Below are 19,107 nucleotides of genomic sequence, written 5' to 3'. Positions count from 1 at the left end.
TGAGCTCGGGCACCAGGTGAGGCTGAGGAAGGATGTCACTGTAGGCAGACTGGGCCATTCTGCCTGACCCCAAGCAGCTTGACCTCAGAGGATAGAAAGAAGGAAGAAAGCTTTGGAGAACATGAGCTGCTGCAAGGAAAAACTACCCAGGAATTGGAGATGTCAAGAAGTGGGATGGGTATAAAGTGGTAGAAAGATTGTGAGACTGAGTCTAAGGACCTGAGTTTGACTCCTGCTTTGTCTACTTAGCATTTGTGTGCCTGCCCTGGGTTTCAGTTTTCTCCTCTGTAAAATGGGAGGAGGGTAGATTGACTGGCCACTCAGGCCCTTTCCCGGTCTAGATCTGTCTTTATGACCTTAGCGGGTCCCTTCCTCATAGAGGAAGAACCAAGCCTGGATGACCAATTTTCAGGGATTCTAGAGAGGGGATTCTTTTTCAAGCACAAATTGGACTGGGAAAGAAGGATGACCAAGTGGGTAGAACATCAGATTTGGAATTGAAAACCTCCCTACAAACCTGGACAAGTCATTTCATTTCTGTGGACCTCAGTTTGCTCGTCTGAAAAATGGAGAAAATAATAGCACCTTTCTCACTAGATTATTGGACAGCTCAAAAGAGATGATGGATGCCAAGTGCTTTGCAAACCTTACAACACTATATAAATGTCAACTATTATGATAATTACTGAGGGACAGCTTGCATAATAGATATTGAATTGTTCTCAGAGAAGCCTGGATTCAAGTTCTGCATATGACACATTGGCTTTGTGATCTTAGATAAGTCACCAATTGGTGCTGGGTACAGACCTGGATCTCCCTGAGGAAGAGACCCTTCATCTTTGAACCATCCTCAATGGTACTTGGTAAAGAGGAAAGGTAATAATCCTAGAGAGATCTGGGGTGGGAGTTGGGGGAGGCAGAGACTTTACATAGACCCTACAACCATGTTTGATCCCAGAGAGTCATAGAATCCTAGAATAGAGAACATAAAAACTGAGAGAGACTTTAGAACAAAAGATGTGAGAGATGGGAAGGCATTTAGAACATAGGTCAGAACTGGGAGATGCCTTGGAACATATAATGTCAGAGATGGGAGGGACCTTAGAACAAACAGGGAATGCAAGAGCTGGGGGGAGCCTTAGGAAGAGGGAATGCCAAAGCTTGGAGGGAAGTTTAGAATGGGGAGTGTCTGAGTTGAGAGAGAATATAACACAAGGGACCTTAGAACATTAGAACTGGACCAGATCATAGATCTAAGGATGTCAGGAGGCAAGGATCTTAGACTACAGAATGGGAGAGCTGAGAAGGATCGTAGCCCAAAAAGCAATGAATAGCAGGAGTAGGAGAGGACCAGAGTTGGAAAAGTAGAAAAAAAATCTAGATTTCAAATCTAAGGAGCTGGGCTAAAATCCTGATTTTCCTATTTATTACCTGTTTGACTTTGGGCAAAAACATTTGAACTCAGTTTCTTCATTTGTCATCTAAGGGGGTTGGACAAGAAACCTTTATGGCCCCTTTCAACTTTTAATCGATGATCCTAGAACTTAGAATATTAGAGAAAGAAGTAAACACTCCAGCATTTTCCATTGACACATGGGGAAAGGCAGGCCCAGAAAGGGAAATTAGGTTGCTCAAAGTCACATGACAAGTGAGAACTAGAAGAAGCATTTTTTTGTTGTTGTTCAGTTGTTTCAGTTGTGTCTGACTCTTTGTGACCCCATTTGGGGTTTTCTTGGCAAAGAGACTGAGGTGGTTTACTCTTTCCTTCATGAGCTATTTTACAGATGGGGAAACTGAGCTAAACAGGGTTAAGTGACTTGCCCTGGGCTTTAGCTAGATTTGAATTCAAATCCTCCAGACTCCTATCAATTTTCAGTTCTGAGTTTGTTATTCTCTTACTTTAGCCAGAGCAGAGCCCAGAAGGGACCTGCCCAAGTAACTATTTTGAGATGATCTCAGTTTTCTCTTCTCTCTTTCCTCCATAAGAGGCTGCTGGGTCAGCTAGTCTCCAGGGTCTCTCTGGTTCTGTCCTTCTTTGATCTCAGGACCATCTAAGAATATATCCCCAGGCTCCTCCTCCAGAGGATGAGCATCTAGAATTCTTGCTCTGACCCTCCATCCTTTACATGCCCGGGGCTGCTGCCTTGAAAGACAATTCTTTCCCCTCTGAGAACTATTTTTAATCACAAATATCATTTTCATTTCAGATGAGGAATCTGAGTCTAGCCAGGTGTCTGCCTCAAAACAAGACCTTCAGAGAAATCCTCAAATCCACACAAGCACACGCTTGTGTGTGCCCCTACAATTCTCATGCCTGGCACACTAACCCTTTCAGATACACCTTCCTTCCCTCTTACCTACCTCATAATTTCATTGTAAAGATCAAATGAATTAATACTTGAAAAGCCTATAACACAACATCTGGCACATTAGTAGGGGCTTAATAAATGCTTATTCCCTTCCTTTCCTTTTTATACATGCACTCACCTGGGCACAGCCCCCAGATACTTTGAGTATATAGAACATAAACATATTTATTATATGCATACATCAATAAATAGTAAGTATTTATAATTATAATATGTAAATGTATAAATAATTGTAAATAAATATAATAAAATAATATAAATATAATATACGTGTATTGTATTTACATATAAATACAATATAAACACAGATTCACACATACTGTGTCCTCACACCTACATGCCCTCACCAACATGCAGTCATGCTCATCTACTCCTCTCTACTACATTCATATGCAATCCCATATTTTCCCATACATACACAGCCCTTCTACACTAAAGTCATACTGATTAGGAAATTAGGTAGCACTGTACATAGAGTGTAAGGTCTAGACTCAGACCTGACCTGGTTTCAAATCTGACCTCAGATACTTCCTAGCTGTGTGACCCTGGGGAAGTCACTTAACTCTGATTGCCTAGCCCTTGTGGAAAATGAAACTTTGTACCAATTCTAAGACAGAAGGTAAGGGTTTTAGAAAAAAACCCAACCCATACTGGTGTCCTCATACTCATACCCCCAAATAATGGAAGCCTTCTCTAACCCCTCTTTATTTATATTATTCCATCTCATTCAACTGAGGAGTTCCAGTTCTGGAAATTTCTATTCTTGCATTAAATAGGCCCTATATAAATCACTCTTATATATGGCTTCAAATTCTCAACCTTAAAGAAGGAAGTTGGGACTAATAATCAAGTCACAAAGCTTTGGAGAAAGCAAAACCAAGTTAAGAAAAAAAGTCCATTTGCTTCCTGCTCAAGCTGTAGGTGGTGTTCAATCGATCAATACACGTTTATTAAGTATCTACTATGTGCCAGGCACTGTGCTAAGTACTGGAGATACAAAAAGAGACAAAAGACTGTCCTTGTGCTCAGGGAACTAATAATCCAATGGGGAAGGGGATGACAAAATGCAAACAAATGTGTATAGCATAAATAGGAAATAATTAACAGAGGGAAGGCACCAGAATTAAGAGGGGCTGGGGAAGACCTCCTGAGAATTTTAGTTGGGCTTAGGTGTAATGACTAGTGGGCTGGACTCGAAAGGAGAAGGATATGAGTTCAAGTCATACTTCTGACTATTTTATTTAATTCATTTAAGTCTTTTAAGCCTCAACTATGAAATGAGTTTAATAGTGACTATTTCTGAGGTTCAAGAGGATCACAGATTTAGAAGGAACTTTAGAGGTTAGGTCTAGGTCTTTATTTTTTTCAGATGAGGAAACTGAGGTCAAATGAGACTATGCATGGAAAGTGCTTTGAAAAACTTATAAAATCTGATAGAAATATTAGCTTTATTATTAGTATCCAGCTAAATAATCCTTTAGTTTTTTCTTTCTTCAACATCCAAATGACTGTAAGACTCTATGTTCTCCAAGCATGGATTTAAGAATGGGGTCAGAAGATAATACCAGTGACCCTAAAGGAGTAGGGTGATGTAATGGATAGATGTTGGACTTGGAATCAGTAAGGGCAAGATTGAATCACGCTTCAGATGCTTGTTAATTGTGTGACCCTGAGCAAGTCACTTAACCTTTTGTGTCTCAATTTCCTGCTCTGTAAAATAAAGAGGTAGGACTTGATGGCCTCCCCATCAAAGATCCAAAGAAAGAATCAAGGAAAGGTAAAAACTGGAGAAGTTGAATTTTTTCCTGTAAATATTATAAATATAATGATGATGGTGATGATAGCTAACATTTCTATAGCATTTTAAGGACTGCAAAGCACTTTAAATATAATATCTTAGATGCTATTATGATCACCTCCATTTTATAGATGAGAAAACTGAGACTGAGTGATGTTAAGTGACTAGTCCAGGATCACACAGCTGATAAAATCAAAGCCAGGATTCCAACCCAGCTTTCCAAATCCAAGACTCTCTGTCCACTGGGCCATGCTATCTCAAATGTTAGGGGCTTGAAATAACTGACTCATGCTAGGTCGGAAGTCTTCCCTCCTGAAACACTGTTCATGGCGCTCCGTCCCAATGACTGGCACTTTTGCTGGTGGGCTCAGCAGCGGGCCTGATGCAAGAGACCCCATAAGTCCGACAGATTTTGTCTCCTGAGGTAACTTCTCATTTTTTTATGCACCTTGGCATAAGGCCAAGAACCAGATAATTATGTCCTAAGACCACATCTTCATAAATCTGGTATCAGGTTTAAAGTTTTGCAGGCTAGCTGGCTCACTTTTATCCGTCTGGGGTTGCCATGAGATCACATAATTCAACAGTATTTGCTGCTGGATGGTAGGGAGGATCAGTAAGCCCCCTGGAGCCTCTGATTGACTTGCACACACCCATGCACTCCCTTTAAACCCCACATTCACACCTCCTTTGCTCTCACACCTGCACACTCCAACCTCCCCACAGACAGAAAGGTAAAGAGCACCAAGTGGGAGGAGGTAGGCTGGAGAGTGGAGGGGGCATCCTTAGGGGCAGCTGGGCTTTCATCCCACCCTACCGCTCAGCACAGCTGTCCTGGCAGCGGAAGACTGTCATCTTCTTGTAGTCAAAGAAGGATAATCCTCGGAGGGCCCGTCTGCTGGGGTTGTCCAAGTAGCAGCCGACGTATTTTGCTGGGGGGAGAAAAAACAGACCCAGCTGAAGATGGAGCTTAGTGGGTAAAGAAAAACCGTGCCAAGAACAATCCCAGCATTGGTATTGGGAGTGCCCAAAGAGAGATGGATTTGGATGGAATAAGTGGACCTCGCTCTGACTCTATTATTTTGAGCTTGAATGACTTTGGGCAGGTCTCTGAACACCCTGGGCCTCAGCTTCCTCATCAGTAATATGAGGAGATTAGATGAGATGAATTCTAAGATTTTTTCTACCTCTAAATCTAGGCAAGATTGGACAATGGAAAGAACATTCATTCTGGTGTCAAAGGAAATCAAAAGACTTGATTTCAGATTCTGAATCTATTGTTTTCTATCTGTGTGACCTTGGGGGGCGGAAAATCACTGAACTTTCCCCATCCCAATTCTTCATCTGTCCAGTGAGAGGGTTGGACCCCATGGGTTCTAAGGACCCTTTGAGATCGAAATCTCTGAATCTTTCCTTTTTTACCTCAATGCCACCACCATTTAGGTAAGAAGCTCAAGACACAGAAGTGATGGGGTAGGAGTGGCATCTTGGAGAGTGTTTTGACCTGTGCAGGTGGGAGCAGTGGCTAGAATGGAAAGAAGCTTTAGACTTGGGACTGGAATGAGTGACGTCCTACCTTGGAGTGCAAGCAGTGGCTAGATGACCGTTTGCCAAGTATGTCATCATGAGAATTCCTTTGGGGTTTTCCTAAAGCACGGGTTGGACCATATCATTCTCTTTCTCAGCAAACCCCAGTGGCTTCCTATTATCTCTAGGATCAACTCTATAAGTTCCTGTGTTTGGCATTTAAAGCTTTTCATGGCTCCACCTACCTTTCCAGCCTTATTATACATTATTATTATACATTATATTATACTGTACTAGACTATATTATGCTATACTATATTATACTATTCTGTTATGTTAATGTTATGTTATGTTATTCTCTCCTTCACTTCCCTACAGTCAAATCAAACCAGCTTTCTACTCTTACTCATTTATGAAAGCCCATTTCAAGTCCCTTTGCTCTTGCCCAAGGAGTCCCCAGTGCCTAGAATGCACGCCCTCTTCACCTCTGCTTCTTAGGGTTCCTAGTTTTCTTTAAGACTCAGCTCAAGTCAGGACAGCTAGATGGCACAGTGCAAAGAGCAACATGCCTAGAGACAGAAGGACCAGGATTCAAATCTAGCCTTAGATACTTCCTAACTATATGACCCTGGGCAAGTCATGTAACCCCATTTGCCTTACCCTTGCTCTTGTCTTAGAGCTATTATTAAGACAGAAAGTAAGGGTTTGAAAAAAAGATTTAGTTCAAGTCCCATGCCACATGAGTCCATTCTAGATCCCCACAAATCAGGGGTTCTTAACCTGGGGTCCTTGAAGTTGTTTATATATATAATATGCATTTATATTTATATTTACAAACAAAATATATTAAAAGTATATAAAGATATAAAATATATTAAAAATAAATATATGTATTTTAATATGATATATTTTGTATAGATAGATTTTGGAAGCAGGTAGGTAGCACAGTAGATAGAACTTCAAGCTAGAGTTGGGAAGACATGAGTTCAAATTTGGCCTTAAACACTTATTAGCTGAGTGACTGTGTGACTGTGAGCAAGGTACTTCACCCTGTTTGCCTCAGTTTCCTCATCTAGAAAACAAGCAAAAGAAGGAAAAGGCAAGCCATCCCAGGATTGTTGCTAAGAAAATCCTAAATATCTGGCCTCAGATACTTCTTACCTATATGACCCTGGGCAAGTCACTTAACCCCCATTGCCTAGCCCTTCCCACTCTTCTGCCTTGGAACCAATACCCAGTATTGATTCCAAGACAGAAGGTAAGGGTTTAAAAAAAATTTTTTTAAATCCCAAATAGGGTGACAAAGAATCAGATACGACTGACCAAAAACAGTAACAGTTTTTCCCAGTTCATAATACTTGTAGCCCTTATCCCCTGGGCCATTATGAGGTTTCTGAGATAGGACAGATTGGAAATTTCTTTTCAAACCTTAAAGCACCATAGAGTGTTGGTTCCCAGAAATGTTTTTGGGACCATGCTGAGCATACAACTGCTATTATTTTTCTGCAATCATACTCTTATTTAACATTTATGTACAAGCAGGGCCCATTTCCCCCATCTCTTGGTCTGATTTTATATTCCTAACTGGCTTTCTTTCCCCTTTCTCTCTGATCTTTAGGAGAAAGACGCATCTAGACCATCAGTCTTTGCAGGTTCACAGGCAAAACCCCCACATGGGCTGGTCCCTTCCTTTCATCCCCTTCATCATGGCCCATTGTCTTTCAGGAATCACTCCAGACAGGAACATCAAAGGACGCTTGACTGGCAGCCCTGTTCTTCCCAGGGTGCCAGAGACAGACACATTCTGAAACTATTAACCCAGCAGAGTCAAAATAGTCTGGAGAGGAAAGAGATTTGTCTATCCTCCTGGGCCATCACTGTGGCTCCCCTATGCTAGACCTGCTCCTGTTTAGGACCAATTCTGCAGCATCACTTTTTCACCCTTGATCCTTTAAACAGCTGGACAGTTTGCAAGGTTTTTTTTCTGATAGTGACATTTTTCAAGTATAGAGAACTCAGAAAGAATTGGAAATTTAACAGACAAAACAGTGAAAGTCAGAGCTGGAAAGGGCCTCAGAAGAGCAAATGTCAGGGAACAAGAAATGTGGCAGCTGGGAGGGGTCTTAGAAGACCAGAGCTGGAAGAGGCCTTACAACACAGAATATCATGGTTGGAAGGGGCCTTCAAACAGGGCTGGGAGGTGACTTGGAACAGAAGATGTCAGAGTTAGGAAGGACCTTGAAATAGGGAATGCCAAAAGTGGGAGGGCCTTTAGAATATAGAATTTTGAAAATGTTTATTTCAGATATTCACATGCCTAAGAAATCCAATCAATATAGCATTTCCTCTTCTAGCCCAGTATAGTATAAAAAGACAGCCCCAGACTATGAAGTCTAGGCAAAGCATCCTGCCAGGAAAACCAGTTCAAGCGTGGGTGTATTGACTGGAAGCCCACCGTAACATGCCTATTGAGGAGACTAGGAGAAGGTGAAGGAGGGGAAAGGGTTTGAGAAGCTGAGAAACGCTCCGGTTGAGGAGGATCCAAGGATAATGGAAACCCTAAGCAAAGCCCAGATTGGGGAGGTCCACAGTAGTATCTTTATTAGAACAGCCAAGGACTGAAATCTTACCGGGGACACTGAAGTCTCCAAGTTCTCTGAGCACAGGGTGTATCAAGGGAGATGGAGTCCAGTGTCAAGAGCCAGGAAAATTGAGGTAAGGAAGTAGCAGGGCTTGATCAATTTTTTTAAAAGTGCAGGAAAGAAAAGAGCCTGGCCCCCAAACCCAAATCAGGAATTGAGGTTGGAGATATGGCCAAGCTGAAGAATACAACAAACACTATAAAGCAACATCATAGTTTCAGAGACACTCAGAACGCAAACTAGAATAGAGTGATTCCACAGCAACGATCAACCAGAGCTCCACCAGAAAAAAAAAAAAAATGGTATAGGCACAAAGACTATAAGCCTGGAACAAGAGGAGCAAGTAATAAAAAATGAAATTTTAAATGAAATAGAAGCTCTGGAGGAAATATTTGGAATGAGAATAAGTAGCTTAGAACAGAAAGTAGAAAATCTTGCTGAAGTAATAGCCTCCCTGAAAATGAGAATAAAATAGAAAGATTAGGAAAAATGAGAGGAAAATATGACATATCCATGATAAAAAAAAATTTGGCCAGGTAAGACAGTTAAGGGGAGATCATTTAATAATCATCAAACTTTCTGAAAACCATGTCAGAAGAAAATGCTTGGATATTATCTTTCAAGAAATAAATGGGTCTCTGATAAAAGGGTCTAATTTCTCAAATATATAAATAAGTCAAATTTGTAAGAAACCAAGTCATCCCCCAATTGACAAATGGTCAAGGGATATGAATAGGTAGTTTTCAGATGAAGAAATCAAAGCTATCAATAATCATATGAAAAAATGTTCTAAATCCCTCCTGATTAGAGAAATGCAAATCAAAGCAATTCTGAGGTATACCACCTTACACATAGCAGTTTGGCCAATATGACAGTAAAGGAAAATAATAAATGTTGGATGGGATGTGGCAAAATTGGGACACTAATGCATTGATGGTGGAATCCTGAATTGATCCAAACATTCTGGAAGGCAATTTGGGTTATGCCCAAAGGGCTTAAAAGAATGAGTGCCCTTTGATCTAATAATACCACTACTAGGTTTATACTCCAAAGATTAAAAAAAAAAAATGGGGATGGACCTGTTTGTACAAAAATATTTATAGCTGTGCTTTTTGTGGTGGCAAAAAATTGGAAAATGAGAGGTTGTCCCTCGATTGGGGAATGGCTGAACCAATTGTAGTGATGGTGATGGAATACTATTGTACTATAAAGGTATGATGAACAAGATGATTTCCGAAAGAGCTAGAAAGACCTACATGAACTGATGTGAAGTGAAATAAGCAGAACCAGGAGAACATTATACACAGCAACTGAAACATTGTCGGATGATCAAAAGTAATAGTCTGTGATACTACTAGCAATTTTATGTATTGATCAAGAATAATTCTGAAAGACTTATGAGAAAGAATGCTATCTACAGCTTAATGAAAGAACTGTTGGAATAGAAATGCAGAAGAAAACATGATTTATCAATTATTTATAAGGGCATATGATTTGGAGTTTTTGGTTTTAAAAGATTACTCTATTACAAAAATGAATAATATGGAAATAGGTTTTGAGTGATAATACATGTATAACCCAATGGAATTGCTCTTATCCTTAGGAGGCTTGCCACCACTCACAGGATTTATACCTAAATGACTAATTTTAAAAGAACTAACATTTTACGACAATAATATTATAGCCACAGCAATAGCCATTATAGAAGTGGGTATTTAAAGTAACAGAAGGCTTCCAAGCATTCCTGATAAAAAAGACAAGAATTGAATAGATATTTTGAATTGTGAACACCTGAGGGGGAAAAACCCTTAATAAGATAAATATATTTAAGTAATATATTTGGGGGCTAAATTATAATGAACTCAATAGTAGAAGACACTAGCATCCTTTCAAAAGTAAGTCTTCTAGGACCACAAAAGGAAATAAATTAGACAAACAATGGAATTAGGTGTGATTTTGTTCTGTTCAGATGGTTTTAAGATAGGAAGAAAAAAAGGAGGAAAAAAGGAATATATTAGGGAATGCATGAGGAAGAAGGGAGGTGGAACATCCTATATCTCCTTATTCAGTTGCATAAGAAGATGAATATCCAAACATGAAAGAACAGGCATCACATGAACCTCACTCTTATCAGAAACAGACAAATGAGGTATCAATGCATGCTATCTCTTATGCACCCAAAATTTGCTGTGATAATTTATTAAATTCAATAGGGCAAAGATAGTGAAAGGAAAATCAGAGGCTTAAAAGAAAGGGTAAGTTTGTGTAAGGAACAGATATGAAGCAAACATTATCTTAAGAGGAAGGATAGTAAAGGAAGATTGGAAAGAGAAAAGGTATGAGAATCTATGACCAGAGTCTTGATAAGGAGAGGAAGAGGTACAGCAAAGTGGAAAGAGATCTTTTCAATTGTCGCTAATCACATCCCTTTTCTTTCATCACCCTCTTCTTTGTAAGGAGGAACCATATAAAAGGAAATGATGGAAGTAAATATGCAATTAACAATAATAACCATGAATGTGAAAGATATGAACTCAAAAAACAGAAGATGATGGCAAAATGGATTAGAAATAAAAATCCCAAAAGATGGTGTTTACAAGAAACATCCTTGAAACAAAAAGATTCACAGAGAATTAAGATGAAAGGCTGGGACAGAATTTATTATGCTTCAGATGAACTAAAATATAAAAAGGACTAACTAGCATGATATCAAACAATTGAACATTAAAAATAGTCATAGTTAAAAGAGATAAACAGGGAAATTACATTATACTAAAAGGCACCATAGACTATAGATATATATAATATCAATACTCTCATTGTGCTGGGATGTTCTAGTGCTTAATTATCAGTTCTTTGGGGAAAAAAGTATACATGACACATTTTTAAGTTTAATCTGCTTGTTAGTATTTTTAATCAACCTAGAAATTAACAAAACAATAAATTGAGCCCAGATTTATAGCATTTATAGCATAACAGATTTCTGAGGTATAAAAGTTCACACTAAAAATGAACAATCATCTCTCTCAAGCAAGTTCCAGCAAACTTCTGAAAATAAGCCCAGAATGACACAACATCTAATTACTTAATGGGATTAATCAAATTCTAGGGAGAAACAGACATCAAATCTACAACAGTTGGGAACTTCCACATAAATCTCTCAGATAGACAAATCTAACAAAAAAGGAAAGACCAAAAAAGTCAGATATGACACCTACCTGGCTATTCAAAATGGAAATCAACAGTTACATACATATTTTTCAACTGGTTATGATACCTTGTAAAAATTGCCAGGTACTAAGGCACAAAAACCTCATTAACAAATGCAGAAAAGCAGAAATGTAAACATACCTTTATTGGACAGAACACAGTAAAATGTAACTAATAAAAGAGCCATTGAAGAAATGATTTAAATTTATATGAAGACCAAGTTATTTAACACTAAAGAGTTGATGTCAACAAACAAATCATAAAGAAAACAGATAGTTTCGTCAAAGAAAATGACAACTGTGAAACAATATACCAAAAGTTTTGAGATCCAGCTAAATCTCAGGGGAAAATTTATATTGCTAAACACTTTTTACATAAAAGAGATCAGTAAGTTGGACACACAACAAAAAAAAAAACAAAAAAACAACAAAACTTAAAATAGCCACAAATAACTAACTAGCCACAAAAAGAGAAACTTTAAAAATTAGAGGCTAATGAAATTGAAACAAAAATATTAAAGTCATAAAAGCAGGAGCTGCTTTTAAAAACTTACAAAATAGACAAATCATTAGCTAATCTGCTTTTTTTTTTTAAAACCCTTGTACTTCGGTGTATTGTCTCATAGGTGGAAGAGTGGTAAGGGTGGGCAATGGGGGTCAAGTGACTTGCCCAGGGTCACACAGCTGGGAAGTGGCTGAGGTCGGGTTTGAACCTAGGACCTCCTGTCTCTAGGCCAGACTCTCACTCCACTGAGCTACCCAGCTGCCCTAATCTGCTTTTTTTTAAAAAAAGGAAGAAAAACTAAATTACCAATATCAAACCTCAAAAAGGATTCAAAACAACTGAAGAGGAAATAAAGGAAATTACCAGAAACTATTTTGCCTAATTATATGCCAGCAACATCAATAACTTTAACAAAATGGCTGAATATTTACACAAATATAAAGTACCCATTTTGAGAGAACAAGAAACACAAAATTGAAACATGGAACAAACCATAAATGATATCCCAATGGAAGGAAAAACCCTGGAACAGATGGATTTACAAGTAAATTCTAACAGATATTTTAAGAACAATTAATTCCAAAATTACATACATTGTTTACACAAATAGACAAAGAAAATTCAACTAAATGACTGATCTTAATAGCTAAGCCACAGAATATCAGAAAGAAAGCAGCATACCAACCAGCCACAAAAACCCCAATTAACCACAAAAGTACTGATGCAAAAATATTGACTAAAATACTAGCAAAAAGGCAAAAGCAACATATTTAAAAGATTATATATTGTGATCAGGTTGACTTTACACTAGAAAGGCAGGTTTGGTTCAACATTAGGAAAACTATACGCAGTAGATCGTATGAATAATAAGCCAACAACAAAAAAAAATCACATGTAGAAACATGTTTGGGGAAAATATAATTCTCATTTCTGGTAAAGACATCAAAAGCCCTTGGAATAAGTAAATCTTTCCTTAATATAATGAATAGTATCTAACTAAAACAAGAACTAGCACTATTTGTAACAGAGAAACATTAAGACCTTTCCAAAAAGATGAATAGGGCAAATATGTTCATTATCACCACTATTATTTGATATAGTTTTAGAAATGCTAGTTATAGCAGTAAGTAAAGAAAAAGAAATTGAGAGAATAAGAATAGACAAAGAAAAAATAAAATTATTACCTCTTGCAGATGACATAGTATACATTGAGTACCAAAGAGATAAAACTAAAAATTAACCGAAATAATTACTAACTCCAAAGTAACAGATATAAAATAAAGCCACACAAATCATTAACCTTTGCCTTTTGTTTTTGAATTAATACTTAAACAAAAGGTAAAGGTTTAAAAAAATAAATTACTCTAGTATGTATAAAATATTTGATAGTCTGCTCATCAATACAACATGAATAGGAAATAGATGAATGTAACTATAAGCCATTGTCTACAGAAAGAAAGGCAAACTTAAATTACTGAATACAGATTAATTGTTCAAGGTTGAGCCAACTAACATAATAAAAATGACTGCTCAACTATCTAACTTAATTTCCTTATCCAGTACTATAACAATCAATCTACCAAAAGTTTACTTTATAGAGAAAAAAAATAAGATTCATAAAGAGAGATAAAAAATACGGAATTTCAAGAAAAAAGATAGAAGGGAGTGAAGAGGATGGAGAAGGCCCTTGAAGTAATACATGTCAAACTATACCATAAAGCAGTAATCATCAATAGGGGTTAGATTAGTTATACAAAGTCTAGAAATGAAAGGACACGATAACCTAAAGTTTGATAAAATTCTAAAGACCGCCAACTGCTGAAATTAAGATTCTGTTTGAGAAAAGCTGCTAAGAAAAACAAAAAACAGTCTGTTAGAAATTAGATTTAGATCAGCATCTTACACCATATACCTCAATAAGCTCCAAATGAATACACAACTAGATTCAAACAGTCACAGCATAAACAAATTAGAGGAAAAGGAGTCAATAACCTTTTGTATTGATGGATAGAAGAAGAGTTCTGAACTAAAATGAGGGGAAAGTAGGTTCATAACAGATAAAATGAAAAATTTTGATTATGCAAAATAAAAAATATTTTGCACAAATAAAATCAATGCAGCCAAAATTATAAGAGAAATGATTAACTAGGAAAAATCTTTGTGACAAATCTCTTTGATAAATGTCTGATCCAAGGACATGACCGTTCTTAAAAGAACATAATTCGCAGAAGAAAAGCAAGCTATCAACAACCATATGAAAATAATGCTCCAAATTACACTTGAGAGAAATGTAAATTAAAACAACTCCAAGTTTCCACCTTACAATTATCAGATTGGCAAAGATGACAAAAAATAGAAAATGACTGTTAGAGGGTAGGCAAAACAATGTTGTGTCAGCCAAGCTATGACATAGTTAAAACATTCTAAAAATTAGGTTGAAATTATGCATAAAAAGTCACTAAATTGTGAGACCCCTTTGACCCAGCATAGATCACTACTAAGTCTATGCCCACTAACAGACTACTATGTATACCACCATCCCCCTCAAAGAGACAAAAGCATAAAAACTCTGTATGTACAAAAATATTCACAATAGTATCTTTTTTGTAATAGTAGGGATGTCCATCAATTGAGGAATAAACTAAAGTATATAAATGTATCATAATATTATTGTAGCAAAAGGAATAATGAAAGGAATGGATTCAGAGAAAACTGGTAAGACTTGTGAGAAGTAAAATGAGTAAAATCAGGAGAACATGACAACATTGTTAATGTTCTAATGTAACTATCCCAACACCCACATACTGACAAGTCAGATTCTCAAAACAGTCCCTAGCCAGCTGATGGTGTAGTGGATAGAGGACTCAACCTGGAGTCAGGAAAACTTGAGTTCAAATCTAGTCTCACACAGCTTTGTGACCTTGGGCAAGGCACTTAACCTTTGCTTGTCTCAGTTTCCTCAAATATAAAATAGGGATGATAACAGCATCTGCCTTGAAGGGTTGTTAAATGATATATTTGTAAAAAGTGCTTACCCAATGCCTGGCACATAGTAAGTGCTGTGTTAATGCTTATTCCCGTTTCCTCCCCAAAGCATGGTTATCATATCCCCTTAGGTGTCTTAAGGTACCTCTGAGAGGGCATCTTTTCTAGTCCTTTAGCTTACAAGCTCTCATCAATGTTTCCCAACAGAATTAGCGGTTGAGAATCATTTAGTCACCTAGGCTTTAGTAGTTTTTAGAAAGAGATATTTACTACAGCGATCTGGTTGATATTCCCCCTAAAAGTGTGTATAATACATATACATACAGAATCAGGGAAAAGGGTAACTCCTGGCTCCCAGTTGCTCCAAGTCCTTATCTCCTTTTTATGACATACTCAAGAAGTTCTTCTTGTGCTTGGTATATATCATTTCATTGGGGATCTCTTTGTAAATGATAAACCTACAGCTGATTTATCTCTGACCATCAATTATTCCAAGGATGCAGAAAGATATTCCTGAGAAAATGAATCTTCTAGACATCTGAAATTTGAAAGGTCTTCCTGTAGCAAAAGCAGGGGATGGAGTATGGAAGAAACTGAGGCAAAAGCCAACATGATCTGTTCCTTCTCTTTCCCCTCGACCATATTGATTAGAGGGAAGAGTAGTTGGAATTCATTCGCCTATTTCACTGGTCAGTGGAATCTGGATCTCAGACAGATGCTCCAATAATCTGGGTTCTGCACTGCTCTTCTGTTTTAAACATCATCCACAGAGCATGATTAAGTTTTCTCAGATAATCAGAATACTTTGTCAATGCTACTCCAAATCAACCAAGGACATTTAGCACTTGATCTAAAGTGATCAGTTGATTGATCTCACCTGTTAAGGTGTCAGGGCACCTTAATGGTTACTTGAGGAAGAGTGGAAGGGCAATTTGTTTGATTTACTCAGTTTACTTCCCTTCTATAAAGCAAAACAACACTTGAAAGACTGAGGCACTGATCATGCAATGACCAACCTTGACTCTTTGGGTCTGATGATAAAACCTGTTTCCCACTGCTCCAAAGGGTGAAACAAGGATGAGACAAAAACTTTAGGATAGGGCCAATGTGTGAATTTGCTTTGCTTGGCTATGCTAACTTTTTAAAAGGGAAGCGAAGGAGGAAGAATAAGGGAGTGGGAAGAGAGGGCCATATGCAATGGCAATGCCAAAAAAAGGAAGAAAGAGAAGTGTCAACGAAGCATCTTTTAAAAAATGCACAGAGGCGATCAGAACGGGATTCAGAAGGCAACACAAATGAATGAGACAGCTTTGAAACTAATTGCTGAATTGAGCATATACATTTTTTTAAAACAAGCAGTACATAACGAGTCTCATGGTTTCATATTCAATTCTCTTTTTCTGTTCTTCTTTTGAATGTGGAAATATTTGTGTTTGGTGGCATTTATCAAGTTCTGAAAAAAGTTTTTTTAAAAATTGTAAAAAGAGGAACCCCCCACTCCCCTAAAGAATATCAGTACTGGGAAGGGCCTTGGAGCTTAGGGAGACTGTAAGAACCGTAAAGAACCTGAATACATAAATGACAGAGAATATTGGGACATAGAAATTGGAGTTGCAAAGACCTTTGGAGATAAAATTTTGGTATTCATAGGGCCCTTAGAAAGCAAAATACAGAATGTTAGGACTTCAAGGGAACTTAGAACATGGAATGTCAGAGCTAGAAGGGACCTTGTTTGTCCATAGTTGTTTGCATGTCATCAGCCCCACTAAACTGTGAGCTCTTTAAGGGTAGAGCCTGTCTTTTGTCTTTCTTTGATATGTTTATAACAATAACACAGTGCCTGGCACATTGCTGTTTATGTCATGCCCAACTCTTTGTGGCCCCATTTGGGGTTTTCTTGGCAAAGAAACTGGAGTGGTTTGCCATTTCCTTCTCTAACTTGTTTTACAAATGATAAAACTGAAGCGAACAGGGTTAAGTGACTTGCCTAGAGTCAGTCAGCTAATAAGCTAATAATAAAAACTCTTGCATCACAAGACCCCACAACCACCTGTGAATGACAGCACACACACATTGCTCTGGGAGACAACAAGCTATGACCAGAGTAAAGTGTTAGGCCAGTGAACCGGAGGGAAAATAACAGGAGAAAAGGGTCAGACAAGATTAGACACCTTGCTGCTGGTCATTAGCACCAAGCTCTAGTCCAGTGACTAGTAATGAGCTGACCAAACCTCTGCAGAAACCCTTGCAGACGCCAGCACCCAACCCTTTTGCCATTCTCAGGAGTGAGAGGACTGGCACCAACCTAAAAATGGACAGAGGGACAATCCCAGGGACTGAAGCTTCAGAGACCTGGCAGTTGTGAATTTCACAGTCTGTTCACTCAGCCACAGGGCAAATCAAGTAAACTGTTTAAAATCCTGAAAGATCCAAAGGAACTGGGTTCTAGATTCACTTATTAAGACAGAAGCAGGGGACCTGGGTTCTGAATTGGGCTCAACCATGCCTTGTCTACTGGGCCTTAGTTAACTCATCCTTCAGATGAAGGAGATGGGCTAGAGAATCTCTAATTAGGGTCCTTCATTTCTCAAATTTCCTCTAGTATGAGCTTTGATATTCACACTTCAACAGGCCCTTCCAACTCTAATGTTTTATGTTCTAAGATCCTTCCAGATGAGGGAATGTCCTTTGATTGGGGAATGGCTGAACAAATTGTGGTATCGGTTGGTGATCATCACCACTACTACTGTACTCAAAGGAATGATGAACTGGAGGAATTACATGTGAACTGGAAAGACCTCCAGGAACTGATGCAGAGTGAAAGGAGCAGAACCAGGAGTACACAGAGATGGATACACTGAGGTATAATCGAGCATAACGGACTTCTCTACTAGCAGCAATGCAAGGATCCAGGACAATTCTGAGGGACTTATGAGAAAGAAAACTAGCCACATTCAGAGGAAGGAAGAACTGTTGGAGTAGAAACACAGAAGAAAAACCACTGCTTGAACACATGGGCTGATGGGAATATTATGGGGGATGTAGACGCTAAATGATCACCCTAGTCCAACTATCAATAATATGCAATTAGGTCTTAATCAATGATACATGTAAAACCCAGTGGAATTGTGCATCAGCTAACGATGGGGGGGGGGGGAGAGGGGGAGGATAGGGGAGGAGAGAGTGTTTAGGGAAGAGGGGATGAACATGAAACATGTAACTATGGGAAAATATTCAAAATTTAAAAAATAAAACATAGTTGACATGACAAAAAGAAAAGGCATTTAGTATCATAAGAAATAAAATAAATAGTGATCTTTCCTGTGGGAAGCCAATAAGAGAATAGATAAAAATCTGAGACTCCTCTTTTGACCCCTTTTGTGATCCTTGTGATTTCTTGTTGAAAAGTATTGTGGCCTTATTGAAAAGCTTTAAGTTCCTATCAAACCTGAATTTAAAGAGTTAACACTGTTAACACAGCAAGGAATGCTGCTGCCTGGTATAGCCAAGGCCAAAATCTTAGCAATTTGATCCTGAAAGGGATACTCCCCAACTTGGCTTTCTGATAAGAACCTAGTCAAAATTCAGCCTTGGCCTTGGTCTATTCTGAAGCCAATGTTTTGTGTTTTGATGTGACATAATTTGTAACTTTTGCATATCTGCAAAGTTTTGGGGGGGTTCTTTTGTATGAAATGAGTCTTGAAATATATATATTATATATAATAAACTCCATGCTCCTGGAGCCAGAGCTGGAAGCATAAGGTAAAAGACAACTCCCTTGCCCTGTTCTTATTTCCTTATCAACTAAATTGTCCTTATCAGATTATCAGAGATGATAAAGAGATCATGACACTTTCCAGCTCTAACATTAATTCAATAGGAATAGCCAGCATTGATATAGCAGTTTGAGTTTGCAAGTTCTCATTTGCCTCACAATAACCCTAAGTGGTAGGGGTATATTACTATCCCCATTCTACTGATGAAGAAACTGAGGGAGAGAGGGAGAGAGAGAGAGAGAGAGAGAGAGAGAGAGAGAGAGAGAGAGAGAGAGAGAGAGAGAGAGAGAGAGAAA

General features: G+C 38.2%; 1 protein-coding gene across 1 annotated transcript in view; it reads right to left on the bottom strand.

Annotated features, from left to right (window-relative positions):
* WSCD2 (WSC domain containing 2) overlaps positions 1-19,107 on the bottom strand; it is a 59,519-nt gene that overhangs the window by 25,344 nt on the left and 15,068 nt on the right. The window contains exon 2 of the mRNA XM_044685456.1: positions 4,985-5,099. Within this exon, the coding sequence (XP_044541391.1) occupies positions 4,985-5,099 (115 nt within the window). The remainder of the gene's footprint in view (positions 1-4,984; positions 5,100-19,107) is intronic.

The sequence above is a fragment of the Gracilinanus agilis genome, chromosome 1 (assembly GCF_016433145.1).
Source record: "Gracilinanus agilis isolate LMUSP501 chromosome 1, AgileGrace, whole genome shotgun sequence".
Lineage (NCBI taxonomy): Eukaryota > Metazoa > Chordata > Mammalia > Didelphimorphia > Didelphidae > Gracilinanus > Gracilinanus agilis.
The sequence above is the reverse complement of the archived record's forward strand: the minus strand, read 5'-3'. Positions and strand labels throughout refer to the sequence as shown.